General features: G+C 38.1%; 2 protein-coding genes across 6 annotated transcripts in view; one reads left to right on the top strand and one right to left on the bottom strand.

Moving 5' to 3' along the window:
* Window positions 1–17,488, top strand: part of Cmss1 (cms1 ribosomal small subunit homolog) — a 327,203-nt gene that overhangs the window by 14,570 nt on the left and 295,145 nt on the right. The gene's annotated exons all lie outside the window — the stretch shown is intronic.
* The window catches only part of Filip1l (filamin A interacting protein 1 like), a 105,233-nt gene that overhangs the window by 11,111 nt on the left and 76,634 nt on the right, over window positions 1–17,488 (bottom strand). For both annotated transcript variants that reach the window (XM_058582904.1, XM_046455274.2), the window contains one exon: window positions 9,111–11,877. In XM_058582904.1, coding sequence (XP_058438887.1) covers window positions 9,111–11,877 — 2,767 coding nt within the window. The remainder of the gene's footprint in view (window positions 1–9,110; window positions 11,878–17,488) is intronic.

Here is a 17,488-nt window from a genome sequence, read left to right as displayed (position 1 = left end):
GATATACACCAGCTGTGGCCACCAGGTACATTGTTAGCCATGTGAGTCTTTGTTGAGCATTGGCTACGAGCAGTATTTAAGTCCTAAGTTTAAATAATAGCTGGTTTTTATTCTCAAGATTGTAGTATAGGAAGGGTGACACATAATTAAATCACAAGGCAGAATGAAATGCCATAATAGAGCTATAAACAGCAACATTTTAGAAACCCAGAGAAAGATTAAAAAGTAAGGAAGGTTTTCAAGGAGCGCTGGAGGAGTGAGTAGGATTTCAATAGGAGGAACAAGGGAGAAAAGAGCATTTCATCCCTACAATCAGCATGGATAAAGGGTGTAGGGCAAGAAGGCCAAATGGTATGTGGGAAGACTGTTAGGAATATGTTCTGACAAGGGTGCAGGGCATGTCCAGAGTTTAAAAGGGAGATGAGGCGAAAGATGGAGGTCATGGTCAAAGGTTCGAGCAACTGTTATTTTGGCCCTAAGTAATACAAGTATGCTTTTTGGAGGAGGCTAGAGAAGTGCAATGATCAGGATGATTTTGGGGATGAAGGTTGGACGATAAAGGAAAGAGATTAAATGTAGATCAACTGCCTTTTTAAAGATACTATCTGTACTAAGGCTTGCATTTAGGGAATAGTACTTCAGATGGGAACTGGGGAGGACAGAGAAAGAAATAATAGAGTGGTTGATTGGATCTAGATGATGAGCAAAAATGTGGAGAATGTTTCCCAGGTGTTCAACCTGGGCAAAGAAGAAGATGATATACCATCACCAGATGTAAGACAAGGAGCAGTTCAAGAGAGAGTGCATGTGTGGACACATGCTGAGTCTGCAGTGTAGTTGGGCCTTCCTTGTGGAACTGTGTGGTATGAAACTTTGGAGATGTTGCTTTGAGGATCATCATAGAGAAATTACTACCCTTCAGTGGTTGAGATAATCCAAGAAATAAATGTAATTCCTACTCACCTGCCACTCTTCTTCTCTCACCATAGAACTTCTACATTCCTTTCCCAGAACCTGAGAGATAAATTTTCTGGACCTTACCATGTTTCCACATCCTTTGCATAAGGCCCCCCAATATTACTGATAGTGTAACTGTTTTTGAGAACAGCCCACTAAAAAAGCATTTTGTCCCATTACTTGAACAATGTGTAGTGACTGACCATTATCTAGGTACTGATTGGCCTATGTAGGGAAAGGAAATCCTGCCCCTCTCTTCCAGTGACCTTGCTGCCCGCCTTAGCCATTGTGTCTGGACCAAGCAGACAGATTACATAAACTTGCACTCTGCAGGGAGATTTACCACTTCTTGGCTCTAAGGCATGTAGTATGGGCAGGATACCCCCTTCAAAGCAAATTTCCTTCCTCGTTGGCAGTCTGAGAAAAGTCTGAAATAGGGCCACGGTTGATAGGTGTGGCTGAAAAAAACAGTGATAATTGTCCATTGTTCTCCTCTCATTTCCATTCTTCAAAGCTAATATCAGCAGCCTCAAAGCATTTACCTTTTCTAAAGTTTCTGTAATAAATTTGTATTCTTATAATGAGAGAAAAGTTCTATATGAAATAAAAGAACTTGCTCATATATGTTACTATGAGAGATATTGTCCTTCTCAGCATGATCCCTACTCTCTGACTTCCTTCCTGATGTCCAAAAAGACCCTTTGAGGACCTGTTACAGTTTTTAGTAAACTCCTCTTTGTATAAAACTAGTTTTCTGAGGCATCAGTAGTGACTGCTATTGATGGGCTCAGGCAAAACCAAATTGAAATTCAAAAAAGAATTCCTTAAGAATTTCCTTACGAAGAAACCCCAGCAAATCCACTAATAGGGAAGGATGGTAATGCATTCTTGAGAAATTGCTTTGAGTTATGTGACAGTGGCTGTGTTGAAGCAGGATTTTATATGCCTTTAATTGTTATGAGAGGAGACATAAGAGGACAGCTTGAAATGGCAGTTTTGATTTGGGATGCTTCCTCATTTTATAGTTATTGTGCTCTTGAATAGGAAGCATCTAGGAACTGATTGGCCTATGTAGGGAAATTGGAGACTGACAAAGTTGAACCCTAACATTTCTTCTGATCTGGGAAACTACATCATTAAAAAATGATTTGGTGAGCATCCATTTTTTCCTTATTAAGTTATGATGTTGCTTGAAAAGTGGGAATCCTAGGCTTCTTCAAAGGCAGATGCCCCACTAACTGTGAGCTAAGTTGATGGTGTGTGTCTTTATGGTGACTATACCTTGATCTCTTGGTTCCCTTTCTGAGGGTCTTGAGTTATTATCATGACTATCAAGGCAGCCTCTGGCTTATAACATAAGCTCTGATGTCCAAGGTCATGATGCTTCTTCCATGGATCATTGTCACTCACTTATGATGCTTTTCTTGCCAGTCATCTCTGAAACTGATTAGGTGCCTATTGCTCTGTACATATTGATGGCCTTTCCAAAGATCATTCTTTATACTTGGCCTTTCTGTTTGTTCCTTATAGAATGCTGCATTAGGATAAATTGGATACTAACTGCAGCTCCAGTGTTCCTTGAGTATGGTTTCCTGTTGATGAGAACATGAGCTTTTCCTTGGTCTTGCTTTCTCCATCTCCTGTCATCAGCGCCATCTCTAGTTCAGTCTTTCCTGTGTCTGCCCATGCCTGCTTGGCTTCTCACATTCATTTTCTCTTGTTACTCTAACTGGCTTCAGAAGGCAGGAAGGGTTGGAAGGAAAGGCAAATCACTGTTGGCTATGGAGATCATGGAAGGTTTCAGAAGAGGTGGTCAGACTTTTCAATGTGTCTTACTATACCTGATAGGAGAATTTTACCCATGTACAGCAGTGGGGAGGTAGCAGGGAAAGCTTGCATGTATTTAGGGACATTCAGAGCTTTCTGGTTGAACTGGCAGATTGGTAAGACAGCATGAACAGGTAACATTAGGCAGGCTGTGTCTGTCACCATAGGTTGTGGAAAGGATCAAAAGCAACTTATAATGCTTCCCCTTGCACTGAGGTAGCTTCTGAGTATTTTGCCATGGAAAGAGAATGGAACAAAGTCAGACCTGTGTCTACATCTCAGGTTTGTCCCATACTAACAATGATCTGCTCCCATTAAGTTGCTGAGTGTTAATTTACTTATCTCTATAATTGCAATAATACCCTTTTTAGAGGGTTGTTGTAAAGGAAAATAATATTGTATAAAGGATTCACTTTTTTCCTGTTACAATATCTTACTAACCAGAATCCTTTTGTGGGGACACAGATCAATCACCACCTAGCACTGTATTCAAGACTCCTCACAGTCTGACTGGACTATGTCTTTTGAGCCTTATCCCTGCCCCACTGCACTGATCATTGTCCTTGAACATTAGTTGTTTGCTCTCTTGCCTACCTCCCCCAGTACCCTGTGTGTACCTCTTTGGGACACCCTATTGCTCTCTCTATTCCAGATCTCCTCATCTTCCAGCCCTTACTCACATCTCATCTGTTTCTGAAGCCTAACCCCCTGTACCAACCTAGAGTAGCCTGCTCCTCCTCCAAACTCCCGCAGTACTTACTGTCTACACAGTTCTTTATCTGTGCTGTATAGAAGCTCATCTGGCTTACGGAGTCAGTTGGTTCATTTTTCTAATGCAGCAGTTTTCAACCAGGAGGTGATTTTGCCCCTCACACATTTTTGTGGTGGTTGGGGGATGCTGCATGGCATTTAGTGAACAGAAGCCAAGGATGCTACCAAATATCCTACAAAGCACAGAACTCCCTTCTCCCAAACCAAGAATTATCAGGCCCAAACCATCAGTAATCCTGAGATTAGAAAACTGCTCCAATGGGAAAAGAGCTGATGTAATGAGAGTTAAAAGAAATTAATTCATGTAATCTTAGAGAAGGAAACAGATGTTTAGACACTTAGCATTATGACCCTTACAAGTGAGAAAATAAGAAAAAAGAAATCTAGTTACCAAAGGAAAAGAAATCAATGCAAATTATTGGTGTGTTTATGTCCCAGCCTTCCCAGTCAGATCTTAAATGTTTCAAAAAAGATAGCAAGACTTAGATAGAATCCAGAAATTACTGGAAGTTAGAACTACGCATGAGATCACCAAGTCCAGTTCTCTTATTCGCAAAGGCTAAATGATTTGCTCAGGGTCTCACAACTGACTGGAAGAGACATGAACTGAATCTAGTCTTGTCTGCCTGCCTCTAGTATCTTCTCTGTCACCTCACTTATCTAAGTCTTTCTTTATGTAACTTTGTTAATCTACTGTTGTCCTCCAGAATCTCCAGTTGATGGGTAGAAATGTATAGTTTCCCCACTGATATTCTTATTTCTTGTCTGATTTCCTTGCTCAGGTTATCAAGAACAGTGAATCTTTTATCTCTGTCATACCTGCCCCACGGTTGGGAAGGAGGTACACAGTTTAGTATGTCATGATCAGTAGATTGATCATGTATCCATGTGATGCTTTGAAGAAAAGATATTTCACATTGAGGCACAGTGCATGTCACTGAGTGGCCGTGAGTAACGGGTCCATTAGTAAACCTACTTTTATCTAGTCAGAGAATGAGGGAAGCTTTGTCTATAGGGCCTATATTTATACACTGCTAATTATTAAAATTAAAACATAACTAGCCTTTTAAAAATGAAACAAAGACAAAAAACAAAACAAAACAAAAAAATAGTCTCAGGTAATTAACTGCTCAGAATAATCATACAGGATCATTTGACTATAGGGAGAAAAAAGAATTCACTAAAAAAGAAAACTGCTTTCAGGCTTTAAAAAATTTTCTTTGAATAATCAGGCAAGTTTTATTTTCTTGACCAATAATTTTTATAACAATTTTGAAATGAGACACAAGTAAAGATGTCCCTGGGATGGCTGGCTGCAATATCAGAGGTTAGCCTGGAGTATGTTTTTTATGGCAGCATACTAAGAATAAAACCTGGTGTCCTGATGGAATGTTGACAGATTTGTAAGTGCTACCCAGTGAACTGTGTTAATTCCTTATCAAAGTATTTAGAGGTGTTGACTAGTTAATTTGCTGGACCCCTAAGGATTCTTTATGCTGTATTGTTGCCCTTAGGAGATGTATTTGATTGTACAAAAGCCCTTTTTGATTTAGTTTGAAGAGTGGAAAGAGTCCATTCAAGGAAAGGTCTTGGAGTTTGAATGCAAATAAATTTAAAGTGATTTAAGTTTTGGGAACTTTTTAATAAACCACGTCTTTCTTACATTTGCTTCACTGTGTCCTAAGGTGAATGGAGTACTTTGTTTTGATTTATCCAGCTGCTCTCTTTAATGTGTGTTCTGGACCATTCCCAAGAAGTGCTACAGTGTTAAGTCAGAGCCTGGGTTCTGGGATAGAATCAGAGGTTATAGGTGTCACCCTGCTATACAGTTCAGCCAAAGATTCAGATATCTATCTGTGCTTTGCTACAGTTAAAAACTAGGGACCTTCCCACCCAGTAAAATGTAGATCTTTCTTCTTTTTAAAAAAATTTTTATAACATTTTTTAAATTTTCTTTTTGTAGTTGTAGATGGATAGAATGCGATTATTTTGTTTGTTTATTTGTATGTGGTACTGAGGGTTGAACCCAGTGCCTCACGCATGCTCTGCCACTGAGCTACAGCCCCAGTCCTAGATCTTTCTTCTTCAATAAAAAGAAAACCTGGAGAAAAGCCTTCTGTTTGTCATTGTTGCCACTAGAGGACAGAAAGTTACACTTCCTGGTACAGGTATAATTCATTCTAAGAGTGCCATGATAGACCACATTTGCCAATGTTTATCAGTGTATAAATTTATAAAACAATGATGCAAACTAATCAACTAAGGAGCTGCTTAAAATGCAGCTTTCTGGGACCTACCCTCTGCGAGATTCTGATTTCCTTGCTGTGTGAACTTAAGATTTTACTTTGCGAAACACTGACCTCTGAGTTTTTGTCTGATTATCTTTTCTCTTAGGAGGTTAAGAAAAATGATTATTTTGGAGGAAAAAAACAATGAACAGAAACCAACATATAGGGAAACCAGAGTGATGGTTGATTTAAAGGTCTTTCCCTGCCTTTGTCTGATGTGTTTCAAAGGAGACACACTTTGTAAATATTAAGAATCAAAGAAGCTACTAAAAGTTTTTTTATGTGGAGTTATATTTTAATCAGTAAAAACCATAGGATCCTTAGGCAGCAAGTTCCTAAAATTCGTTAATAAAATATCTCTTTTAGGACCATCTCACAGTGCCCCTAATTTTATCCTTTGGGCATCATGAAGGCACCGTGCCTGATATCTTATCATTATAAGATCTGGTTGTGAGGACCTTCTAAGTAGTTTATATAATCCTGTTATCATTTTGAGCAATTATTTTAGGTTGAGTATTCAAAATTCAAAATGCTCCAAAATTTGGAACTTTTTGAGCAGTTATTGGACCACAAATGGAAAATTCCACACCACAAAACTTTGTTCTGTGATCTCTCTCTTTCACCACACACGAGGATATAAGAAACTATTTTTTAAATTGATGGCCAAAAAATCCAGAGTGTCATTTTAAATGTAATTTTGTAAAAACAACAACAACAAAAAAATGCTTTTGCAGGACTTACAGTGTTTTTACTATGAACTTTAGTGGTACTTTTACCAGTCTACATATAAATTATTAATCTAACAGTCTCCTAAAGTTAATTTTGATGCTTATATTAATTGTTACTCTGCAAAAAAAAAAAAAAAATCCTCCCAGAAGAGGAACCTCTAACCCTTAAGGTAATCCTTTAAGGGTTCAGTAAATTTCCAGTAATGTTAGATTAGCTGCCTAGAAAGCTTATTTATAGTTAACATTGAAACTGATGATAAAATGATAATTTGTGTATTATAATCATGGAACACAGAACTTGTGTTAACTTTGTTGTAGAGAATTGCTATGGCTTACATAATTGAATCCTAACAAAATAGATGGGCTGATGAATAGCCAGAGCTCCAAACTCTGTTAGGAAACTGTCAAGGGTAGGAATGACCCTCCCCTCACCTCTCTGCACTTAGGGCATCCAGGAGGAACCTGGGTGATGGGAATCCCTTGACTGGTTCTCTCTGCTTCTGTTTCCCCCTGCACCATGCAAACATGTTTTCTGTTTGTGCTGTTGCATGATAAAATTGGGGAGATTTTGTTCTTGAATTCTTTCTAGTTTCTGGTTTTGGGAATTTTGTGATCAGTTGATCAGTGCCCTTCAAAACATTGCCTATACCTTCTCTTGATTATTAACTAGAAGAACCTCTCATGTAGCAGTATTTCCATTGTCTGCTTTGAAAAAGCAATCATGAACTGTGTAATTCTCTCTGGATTTCTTGCCCACATTGACTTAAAAATAGTTTTGAAGTACATTTAGGCCATCATGTATTTTGTAATACAGTTGGGTCACTGCCGATTCCCAAGATAAATGTGTTTAAACAGAAGCTTTCTCATTCATCATCAGCCTCAGCTTTCATCCACATTTATTTAATGATGATGCAAGCCCACAGCAGTGGTGTTGCAGTTCATCACCATGGAAGTGTTTCTGTCAACAAATCCTCGGTTTGCTATCATGAAATTGATTTTGCAGGGAAAAAGAAGATAATTATGAAAGATTCCTTTTACTTTTTGAAAGACCTTCACAGTTTGCCTGGATGTCTAAATGAATTGTTTAAAATCAATAAATGACAATACATTTGACACCATTAAATTGACAGTTAAGAGGTTGAAAAAGGAAAAATTCCATATTTATGGAATGTGACTTGGGAACCAGGTTTATAATTTAAAATGTTCCTCTGAAAGCTGCTATGTTCTGCTCAGAAGTATGGATTATGATCAGGGAGTCCAATGAGTCAGATATCAGAATTTCAAGGATACTTTAACGGTTTTTATCACCAGCCTTGTAAATGGCATAACAATAAACACAGAGGAAATTGACAGTGTATTTACTTTCCTTTGCTGACACATCACATGAATTTATAAAATAAGATTCTCCTATAACTTACATTTACAACTATCTTTGACTTTTATTTGCTTGTCACAAGGTTTTTTAAAAAACTACATAATTAAATTGTAAGTTTCTGATTGTAGCCTACTTATAAACAGGGTATAGCGGCACCTATATTTAGTAATCCAAACTGTTTTGAGAACCAAATGGTAAAAAGGAACAAGAATAACATTTTCATTTTGAAACAGTGTTGAAAAGCTTATGTTATAGTGGCTAATCCAGATTTGGAAATAGATAGATACATTTGGTAGAAATACGGTCAACTTTTGATTGTCAAAGTAATTTTTGTTTCCAAATGTGCTTTCTGGCTTCCTATCACATTTCAAAACGTTTTATTTTCACCACCATCTTAGGTATGCTCACTGAAAGCAAATTATTCAGTATTATCTTATTCCCGTATAAATAAACATTTACTGTATTCCCAGTAAATGCTAAGCACTGTGCTCGATATCAGGGATATTGAGATGCATCCCAAGAATGATATTAAATTTGTCCTGAGAGCTCATATAATTCACTTTAAGTCACAAATGAAATTTTTATTTAATTCACTTTGAAGTCACAGAGATAATTTTTTTGAGTATTTCAACTAATTTCTCCTCTTCTATTATGTGATCAGAAGTTGACTGTAAATTAGAAGTAGGTCCTGCTTGATTTTTTTAGCAAGAATTAATAGACATAAACAGAAAATAAAATTATATTGGACATGCAAATGTGTAACACAAAATGACCAAAAGAAAATTCAGCAAGCAATGGTAAAAATAACAAATTATTTACTGTTTTATGATGTTAAAGTATTTTACCACAACAAGTTGCAGTCAAATTAAAGTGAGTTATGGAAAATGAAATACATAAAAATGTATTTATACAAATGCAGACTAAATATTTCCCATACAGTTATGTAAATGAAAAGATATACAGTAAATGCACACTTGAAATGGCTATGCAGGCAACAATTAGTTTCAGACTCTTGTGTAGTTCATGCACAAACTTCCCAAAGTACAAGTTCAGTCAGTCTTTTGGGGGATGTGGAGGGATGATTAAAAAAGGATTGAGTTCCTTGCAAGAATATCAGTATGGACTGGATGAGGATGAGGGTGGTCAGTTATATATATTACTTACTGTAATTTGTGATTGTCGAGGAAGAGGTGTAGCTGTTGGTGTGATAGTAATACTGCTGGTGACTTTATTGGTTGTTTTGTTTAGTGTCCCATTAGTTAAACCTTGAGTTCGGTTATCCTGCAGTGGTGTTGAAGGGCTGGCAGGTCTCATGGGGCTGGCCACAGCTTGCATGTAAGGACTTCCTAAGTGAATGTGGATTTTATTATCCTCAGTAGTTATCACACTTGAACTATTACTGTTTGCACGTTGAAACTGCCACGATGACTGCCGGTCTGGGGAGACTCTGAAAATCGCGTGCTTGGCACTGATTTCTATTGGCTCTGGGGAGCGTCCCTGCTCAGGAGAGCTAGCTGAACCAGTCATAGCCAAAACCTGAATAGGTGACATTGTCCTTTCTGGAGTTATAGAACCACAAGACTCTGGGGTCTGTGCTCTGGCAAAGGTTGCCATGGCAATTGGGGACATACCTTGATCTAAATTCTGGAGGCCTTCAGTAGAGGTTTTGGACTTCATTGGTGTTATGGAAGCATTTTGGAGAATGGTTATCCTCTGTTTTGGGGTGCCACAGTTTGGTATCACTGCAGTGCTTGTGTAAGAGTGAGGGCTCTCTGTGGTTGGACTTGTGATTTCAAGAGTGGCTGTATTTTGGGCATGGTCTGGCGTAACCTTTATATGAAGCGGCTGTCCAGGTGTATGGCTTAGGACTAGATCTCCAGGTTGCATGAAGTTGCCATTGGGTTTAGTTTGTATTTTCCCATTCTGAGGATGGCTCTCCTTGGATTTCATCCAAGGAATCCATAGCTTCCTGTTCACAGGAAGGGGAGTGGACGTGTTGCATCTGAAGGACAGCACAGATTCCTCCTCATTATGGTCCTCATCTTGTTCCTCACTCTCCTCGTACAGCTGACCATTAATGACTGCTCTTTCCAGAGGAATGAGACTCTTGTAATCTGGTGGCTCATTGTCTACTGCTTCTGTTTGAACTTCTTTAGAAAATACTTGAGGGTCAGAGATTCTTCTTCCATTGAGACTAGGACGGAGGCTCTTACTACAATGCCGGTACCTCTCTAACTCTTTAGTGAGGTTTTCGATCTCTCTTCCTAAATCTCTGTTCCTGTTTTCTTGTTGATTTAGTTTCTTTTGCAGAATGGAGTGATCTCCCTGGAGGTGACATATTAGGTCCTCAGTTGCCATGTATTCATGAATTTTCTCTTTTAATGCATCCACTTCTCTTGATAGATGCCCTGATTTAGCTTCTTCTTCTTGAAGCCTTTTGAAAAGCCATTGTTCATGGCTGGACTCTGTCTTTTCTGCCAACTTGTACTTGGCAAGTTCCATTTTAACCTGCTCTAGCTCTTCAGATAAAAAATGAGCTTTTTCTCGTTCATTAGCATACCTTCGTTCCAGAGTCTCATATTCATCTTCTGTTTTCATGAGGTCATCCTCAATGGCTTTCATATCCTTTAGCTTTAGTTTCAGTCTTTCCACTTCTTGGGAGAGTTCTTTAATCTTATTGTTTTCTTGGTGTAAAGCTGTTGTGGACTTACCAGAGTCTTTGTTTTTTAGGAAATCTTTCTCACTTGCTTCCAATGATTGAAGCCTGTTTTTCAACATATTGACTTTTGACAAGAGATCATTTCCTTTCTCCTCTTCTGCTTTCAGTTTGTTTTTTAGATCATCTCTTTCCTTGGTTACATTGAACATCTTTTCTTCCACATCAGTTTTGGACTTGAGTGCCCTTTTAGTTTCCTCAATTAACTTTTCAGTAACTGTTGTTACTTTGTTCTGCTCCACTTGAAGCTGGGAAGAAGCAGCTTGTAATTTATCTTCCGTTTGCTTTAATTTTTCGCTCAGTGTTTTCCGTTCATCCACAAGCATCACAGTTAATGTTTTCAGTTTAGTCAAATCCTCCTTCAGAGTGAATTCTGTCTTTTCCAGCCTACTTTCAATGGCTTCTAGCTCTTTGATCCTCACTTTTAAACTCTCTAGTTCCTGAGACAACTGCTTTGTGGTTGTCCTTTCTTTTTCTAAGTTGCATTTAAGAGAGTAGCATTCTTGTTTGCTTTTGTTGAAAGCATCTTCTAATTTTTCCAGAGCCATAATCCTTTTATTGAGCTTTTCAACTTCTAGTTTAAAGTCTTTACTCTGTGCTGTTTCCTTCTCAAGCCTCTTATTGAGATCTCTGCACTGTTCCTCCATCTTTATGAGCTCTTCATCTTTTCCTTCCATGTCTAGCACACGCTTCCTGAGCTCCTCTACCTCAGCCATTATGCCAGCATTTCCATATTCTCCCTTGTTGATTTTTTCTTTTATATCTTGCAGCTCCTCTTCTGCTTTTCTTAAAGATCTGTTTGTCTCTTCTAACTCATCAATTTGCCGACTGAGTGCTGCCAGCTTTTGTCGAAGCTGGCGATTTTGACTGTCCTCATTGGTGAGCTTTGCCATAATTTCGTCTTGGTTCTGATGAAACTTTGTGGTCTGTGTTTGCAGTTCTTTCTCTAGTCTGGTTGCCTTCTGCTCTTCTTCCTGAACTCTGGCTTCAGCAAGAGTTAGTTTAGCATGTGTTTCCTGTGCACTTGTGGTCAGGTCTTGAATTTTCTGTCTTTGAAGGGTGAGCTGTGCTGTAAGCCTTTGTTGTTCGTCCACCACCATCAAAGCAAAAGACTTCAGCTTGGTCAGCTCCTCTTTCAGGGTGGTGACCCTCTTTTCCTTTTCTTGCTCCTTTTTCTGCTGGGACTCGGTTTCTTGACCAATCAGCTTCTTTAATCTGAAAAATACAAGAGTGCATTCTAATTTGTGATTGCTGCTTTAGTAACTCATATCTATGATTAAACAGTTATGTAATTTGAAAAGATTGTATCAGTTCACATGGAATGTGGGAAGGAGTTCCTGAATTTGATGAGGGAAAGAGAATCTTGTTAAAGAAATATCTTGCTTTTTGGTTAACTACCATTGATTAGCAACAGTTGTAGCTTACCAGGAGCCTTTATGGAAAAGACAAGAATATTTGTTTTAAATTGCCGTGTAACAATCAGAGAGGGCAGTCCAGCCTGATGCCTGTGAAAATGGATATGAGCTTGAGATTCAGTTAGACCTGGCTTCAAGATTGGCCCTACTCTTGCCAGCTGCTTTAATGAACCTGGGCAGTTATTTAATATCTCTGAGGGTCAATTTTCTCATATGAAAAATGAGAACAATCACTTTATTTACCTTAGGGGCTTTTTGTAAAAATTAAATGAAGTGATTCATCTAAGATTATTACAGTCCTGGAACAAGGTAAACATTTGATAAATATCGCTGTTGTTCTTGTTTTATTAATTATGATTCCTATATTTATTAAATGGTTTGCGTGAATCATTAAAATGTGTGATATAGTGATATTTAGTGTTCACTCCCTGATTCTTAGTTAAGATAAAATTTTATTCACATTGCTTAGAAGTTATGCACTTTATTGATGGACTGCTCTGCCAATTAAAGCTTGTTTTGCACTAGCATGTCATTATCTGAGAACCACTTCACGTATACCTTTTTCCTCCTAGTTAATGATAGTTTAATGAGGGAAGTTGAGGCATCTGAACCAAGCTTGAGGGTTTTCATAACATATGGGAAGAGCAAGGAATTTGGAAGGAAAGAGCTTTTTGATGAGAATCCAATACTAGAATGATGGACAGGAAACTATTATCAGGATCATAGTGATTCCCTCTTAAATGAAGACTATTACTCCATGCTATTTTTTCTTTTAAATTTATCTGCATAACAGGAAAGCATTTCACATGCAGAATAAACTGTCTCTTCCACATGTTTAGTAACTTCAGTAGGGAGATTGTAGTTTTAAATTTGTGGCTCTGTTAATTGCACTGGGAATGGGCTGATTATAGAGGATGTAATTACGGTTCTGCAGTATTGTTATACAGAAGCTAAAATAGAATGGAATCCCTGAGGAATTTAAAGGACTTGACGTGGATGAAAACAGTACTTTGCTTTCTGATCAAGACTAAAGTGTTCATAATGTTAATAAATCATTTCTATTAGGAATGAGTTAATTATTCCAATGCATGTCTTTTATCCTTGTCACAGAACTTTTTGTAAGTTAAGAATTTGAGAGGACATTTGAAAAAGAAACTAATCTAGGGAAGTCTTGGAAATAAAGAGTCATTTTTGAGATCTGAATCTTCTCTTTTCTGTAATTATACTACACAGGAGGAACATGTTTAAAATAACTGTGTAATGTAAGAATTCCCAAAGTCTTTTGTGGGGAGGACCCACTTTTAGTTTTTCCTGTTTTGAGAACCCGACAAGAGACTAGCCCAGGGGCTGTAGCCTGTGAACTTCAGAAGACTAGGCAGGATGCTGGGGTGGGGTTGATGATCTCATCTAGGGTATTGGTAAGAGGCTTGCTCATAGCTTCTGGCTGCTCCCCACTCTGTACTTGAGAAACCTGGGAGTCTGAGAAGAAAAACATGGTATCTTCTTCCTGAATGGTTGTGGGATCTAGTGGCAGAGTCCACAGGTAAAATGCTTTGGTGGTGAAATAATTACAGAAACTTTGGCAAAGAGCTTCTTCCTCCTGCCTTAGCATCAGCATTGGATTTAATGGTCTTGACAATGCATTGATCATAACTTCACTGAAATAGTTTACCCTTGCTACACCCCAGTTGCTTACAGTTTTATTACAGAATAGTTTCATAGATTTCTTTTAAATTTATTAAATAATAGCATGCACTGCTTTTTCTTTCTTTTTTATTTTATATGTGTGCTTGTTGGGTGGGGCTAGAAATCACACTCAGGACCTTGCTCATGCTACATGCAAGAGCTCATGCAAGAGCTTTTCCAACCAAGCTACACCTCAGCCCCACTTTTCATTTTTATGAGAAGGGGATGTGTTTTCTTAAGATGTAAGGGCAAGAAGATTATTTTCAGTATAATAAAATGAGCACTAATGGAATAGTGATTAGTAAATCTGGGCAGTGCAGTAGCCAGCGAAAAGGTTTTGAAGATGTTTCATTTGTTTCTGTTGTGTTCATTGTTTTGGGGAGCAGGCATAATGCATCTTTTTCAGCGTGATGAAAGGGTGATGCAACTTTTTCCTGGGTTTTGTAAACTGGCTCCCACCACCATCTGTTCCCCAAGTTCCATCTTACAAGGTAGTCATATAAAACTGGCGATTTTTTAATTTGTTCCAATTAGTTATACATGACAGTGGAATTCACATTGACACATCATATATAAACAGTATAATTTCTCATTTTCTGGTTGTACATGATGTAAAATCACACTGGTCAGGTAGTCATATATGTACATAGGGTAATAACTTCTGATTCATTCTACTATCATTCCTACCCCCATACCCTTCCCCTCCCTTCCCTTCACTCCCCTCTGCCTAGTCTAAAAATACTAACAATTTGAGTACATTTGCTCCAACTGTTTTCTCATTCCTTGTTTCCCAGTAACTTCACTATTTCCCATGGGACAGTCAGCAGCCTAGTCTACTAAATCCTGTCAGGAAAGGAAGTAGGGGTTTATTTGGGGTGGGGGTGGTGAGGGGGGTTGGACACAAAACAAAAAAACTATACCCTCAGCAATCAACTCCAGAGCTTGGGGCCAGGAACTAGTGGGAACTGAGGGCAGGAAACCCTGACAACCTTTTTAGAGACTTTTGGCTGTGTGTAGTGATGGCTGGATACATGTGTGAGAGAGGATGAGAGAAACCACTCCTGATAGTTGGTGAGTGGGCTAAGACTAAGTCACTATTTCTTGTGTTATATCAGGAACATTTGAAGGTTAAGTTTGAGGTGAGTTTAGGGTCTTGAAGAAAATATAGGGTGAGTAGAAGCTCCTAAGTTGAAGTTGAAGCTCTTAAGCCTAGCTTCCTTCTTTAAGTAGAAATGATTTGAGATAAAATAGTAACTAATCTGTCTCCATTATTCTTTTTAATTAATTAATTAATTTTTTTAGTTGTTGATGGACCTTTATTTTGTATTTATTTATATGTGGTGCTGATAATTGAACCCAGTGCCTTACACATGCTAGGCAAGTGCTCTTCACTGAGCCACAACCCAGCCCTCTCCATTATTTTTGTTAGCAAATTAATAGAGTTTTAGCATTGATATGACTGATAGATTATTATGACCTCTGGATTTGCTAGCAAACACAGATAAATGATTTTGAGAGCTTTTAACCAGGGTTCTCATAATCTTGAAAGTAGCATGGAATCTTGAGATGCAGAACTCTCCAGACCTGAAATCCATTTCTTTAGAGCTGTGTATGCAGATTATGACTCCTTTTCCTATTAATAGTTCTGATTAAAATGCCATTATACAGGAATGTTATATTATCTATGCCATGGTTTTTCCAACCTCAGAACTACTGACCTTCGGAGCCAGATAAATTCTTATTGTGGAGAGCCATCCTGGGTACTCTAAGAAGTTTAGCAGCATCCTCCAGTGATAACAACCAGAATTGCCAGTCTTCTGGGAGCAATATTGCCTTCAGTTGAGAACCACTGATCTGTTTGTCTCTGTGTGTGTGTGTGTGTGTGTGTGTGTGTGTGCGCGCGCGCGCATGTGGTGCTTTACTACATGCATATATGTTTATATATAAGCCTGTCATTAAAATTTGCAATCCATCATCCTGCCTTATTCAGCTTTACTTAAGCAGGTGTAACATAAAGTTCCGATCTGAGTTATATACACTTAGTGATTCTATCTGCCCTTCTAATGATATGTTCTTTATCAGTGTTTCTCACATTTCAATGTAATTTGAATCACCTGGAATTTTGTTAAACTACAGATTCCAATTCAGTAGGTCTGAGGTAGGTCCCAGATGATGCCAGGTCTGCTGGCCTTTGGACTGACTACAGATAGCAAAAATTTACTATTTACCTGTCAGATACTTCCTGAAAATGAGACCTTTGGTTTCAAAAAGGAAAGGAAGGAGCAAAGCCTGTGTTGTTTCCCCATATCACATTGCCTCTCCAACTCCAAATGTAAACCATTGCCTGAGACTATTCCCACATACAAGGTGTCTATCAAGGAACACTCTCAGAGTGGAGAAACTGTCAATCTAAAGAACAAATTTTATTTATTTCTGGTTTGTTTTTTTGTTGTTGTTGTTGTTGTTGTTTGTTTGTTTGAAGCTAGGAAAGTTTTTACACATTTTGAAACTACCATCTCCATGTTTTTAATTCAAGGTTTTACTGGTTACAAAAGATATTTTCATGTCTGACATGATCTAAATGTCCTCATTAACAAATCAAACAGCCAAATCAGTCATTCTTTCATGAAGAAAATCTGACTTCAACTTAAGTAAATATGTAAATACACATTCCTCTAGCAACCATCTCACTTCCAGACATAGGAACTTGCCCTGAACTACTTTGAAGACAAAGCAGTATTCCATCCAGTGTTGGTTCTGAGCAACCCTGCTGCTGCTCTCCTGGAACTCTAAGAATTAAGGCTTGCTTTCTTTTTTATTTTTTCATATAGTTTTTGGTATTGGGGATTGAATCCAGGGTGCTTTACCACTGAGCTACAACCCCATCCTTTTTTGGTTTCTTTTTTTTTTTTTTTTTTAATAAATTTATGTATTTTTTTAGGTGGTGCTAAGAATTGAACCCAATGCCTCACATGTGCAAGGCAAGCACTCTACCACTGAGTCACAACCCTAGCCTCCTTTTTGTTTTTTTTTTTTTATTTTTAAGCAGGATGTCACTAAATTGCTTAGGACCTGGATAAGCTGCTGAAGCTGGCCTTGAACTTGTGATCCTACTGTCTCAATTCCCAGGTTGCTGGGATTACAGGCGTACACCACCATCCCTGGCAGGAATAAGGCTTTCTGTAGTTATTCCTTTGTCTGGTGCCCCAGAGAGGTTTCCAACCCAGAAATAGGCATTGGTAAGAGTTAGCTAAGCATGATGGATATTTTGAGAGGGTTATTGGAAAAGGAGAATTCACAGAATAACATAAACACTTCTGGCAGGTCAGTTTTGGAAAGAGTATATGTATCAAATGCCAATGTAGACACTGATTCCCTGAAAGCTCTCCATGCCTATACCTCTGCAAAGTCTTTGTGTACCCTCAGGGGTACATGTTCCTCAGTTTGAAGACTACTGTCTTGGAATACTCATATTCATGTTCAAGTACTGACACTACAGGATTATAGGAACATTCACAGAATCCTGTCCAATAAAAACAGGTTGAGGAAGCTGGTTTTATGGACACAAATGTGAGGTAATTAAATCCAAACTGGCTTAAAGCAGTGTCTTATTACAGCTTTTCTTTAGAGTTTCTATTACGGCTCAGAATTGTTATAACTTCTGTGGTTTATCACTATTATTATATGCAATACAGTTACTATTTTTTTTTTTTTTAAATTTTCAC

Source organism: Marmota monax, unplaced genomic scaffold, assembly GCF_021218885.2.
Source record: "Marmota monax isolate L192 unplaced genomic scaffold, Marmota_monax_Labrador192_F-V1.1 WCK01_AAM20220418_F8-fsc00053, whole genome shotgun sequence".
In the NCBI taxonomy this organism is placed as follows: domain Eukaryota; kingdom Metazoa; phylum Chordata; class Mammalia; order Rodentia; family Sciuridae; genus Marmota; species Marmota monax.
This window is presented reverse-complemented; position numbering and strand designations above follow the sequence as displayed.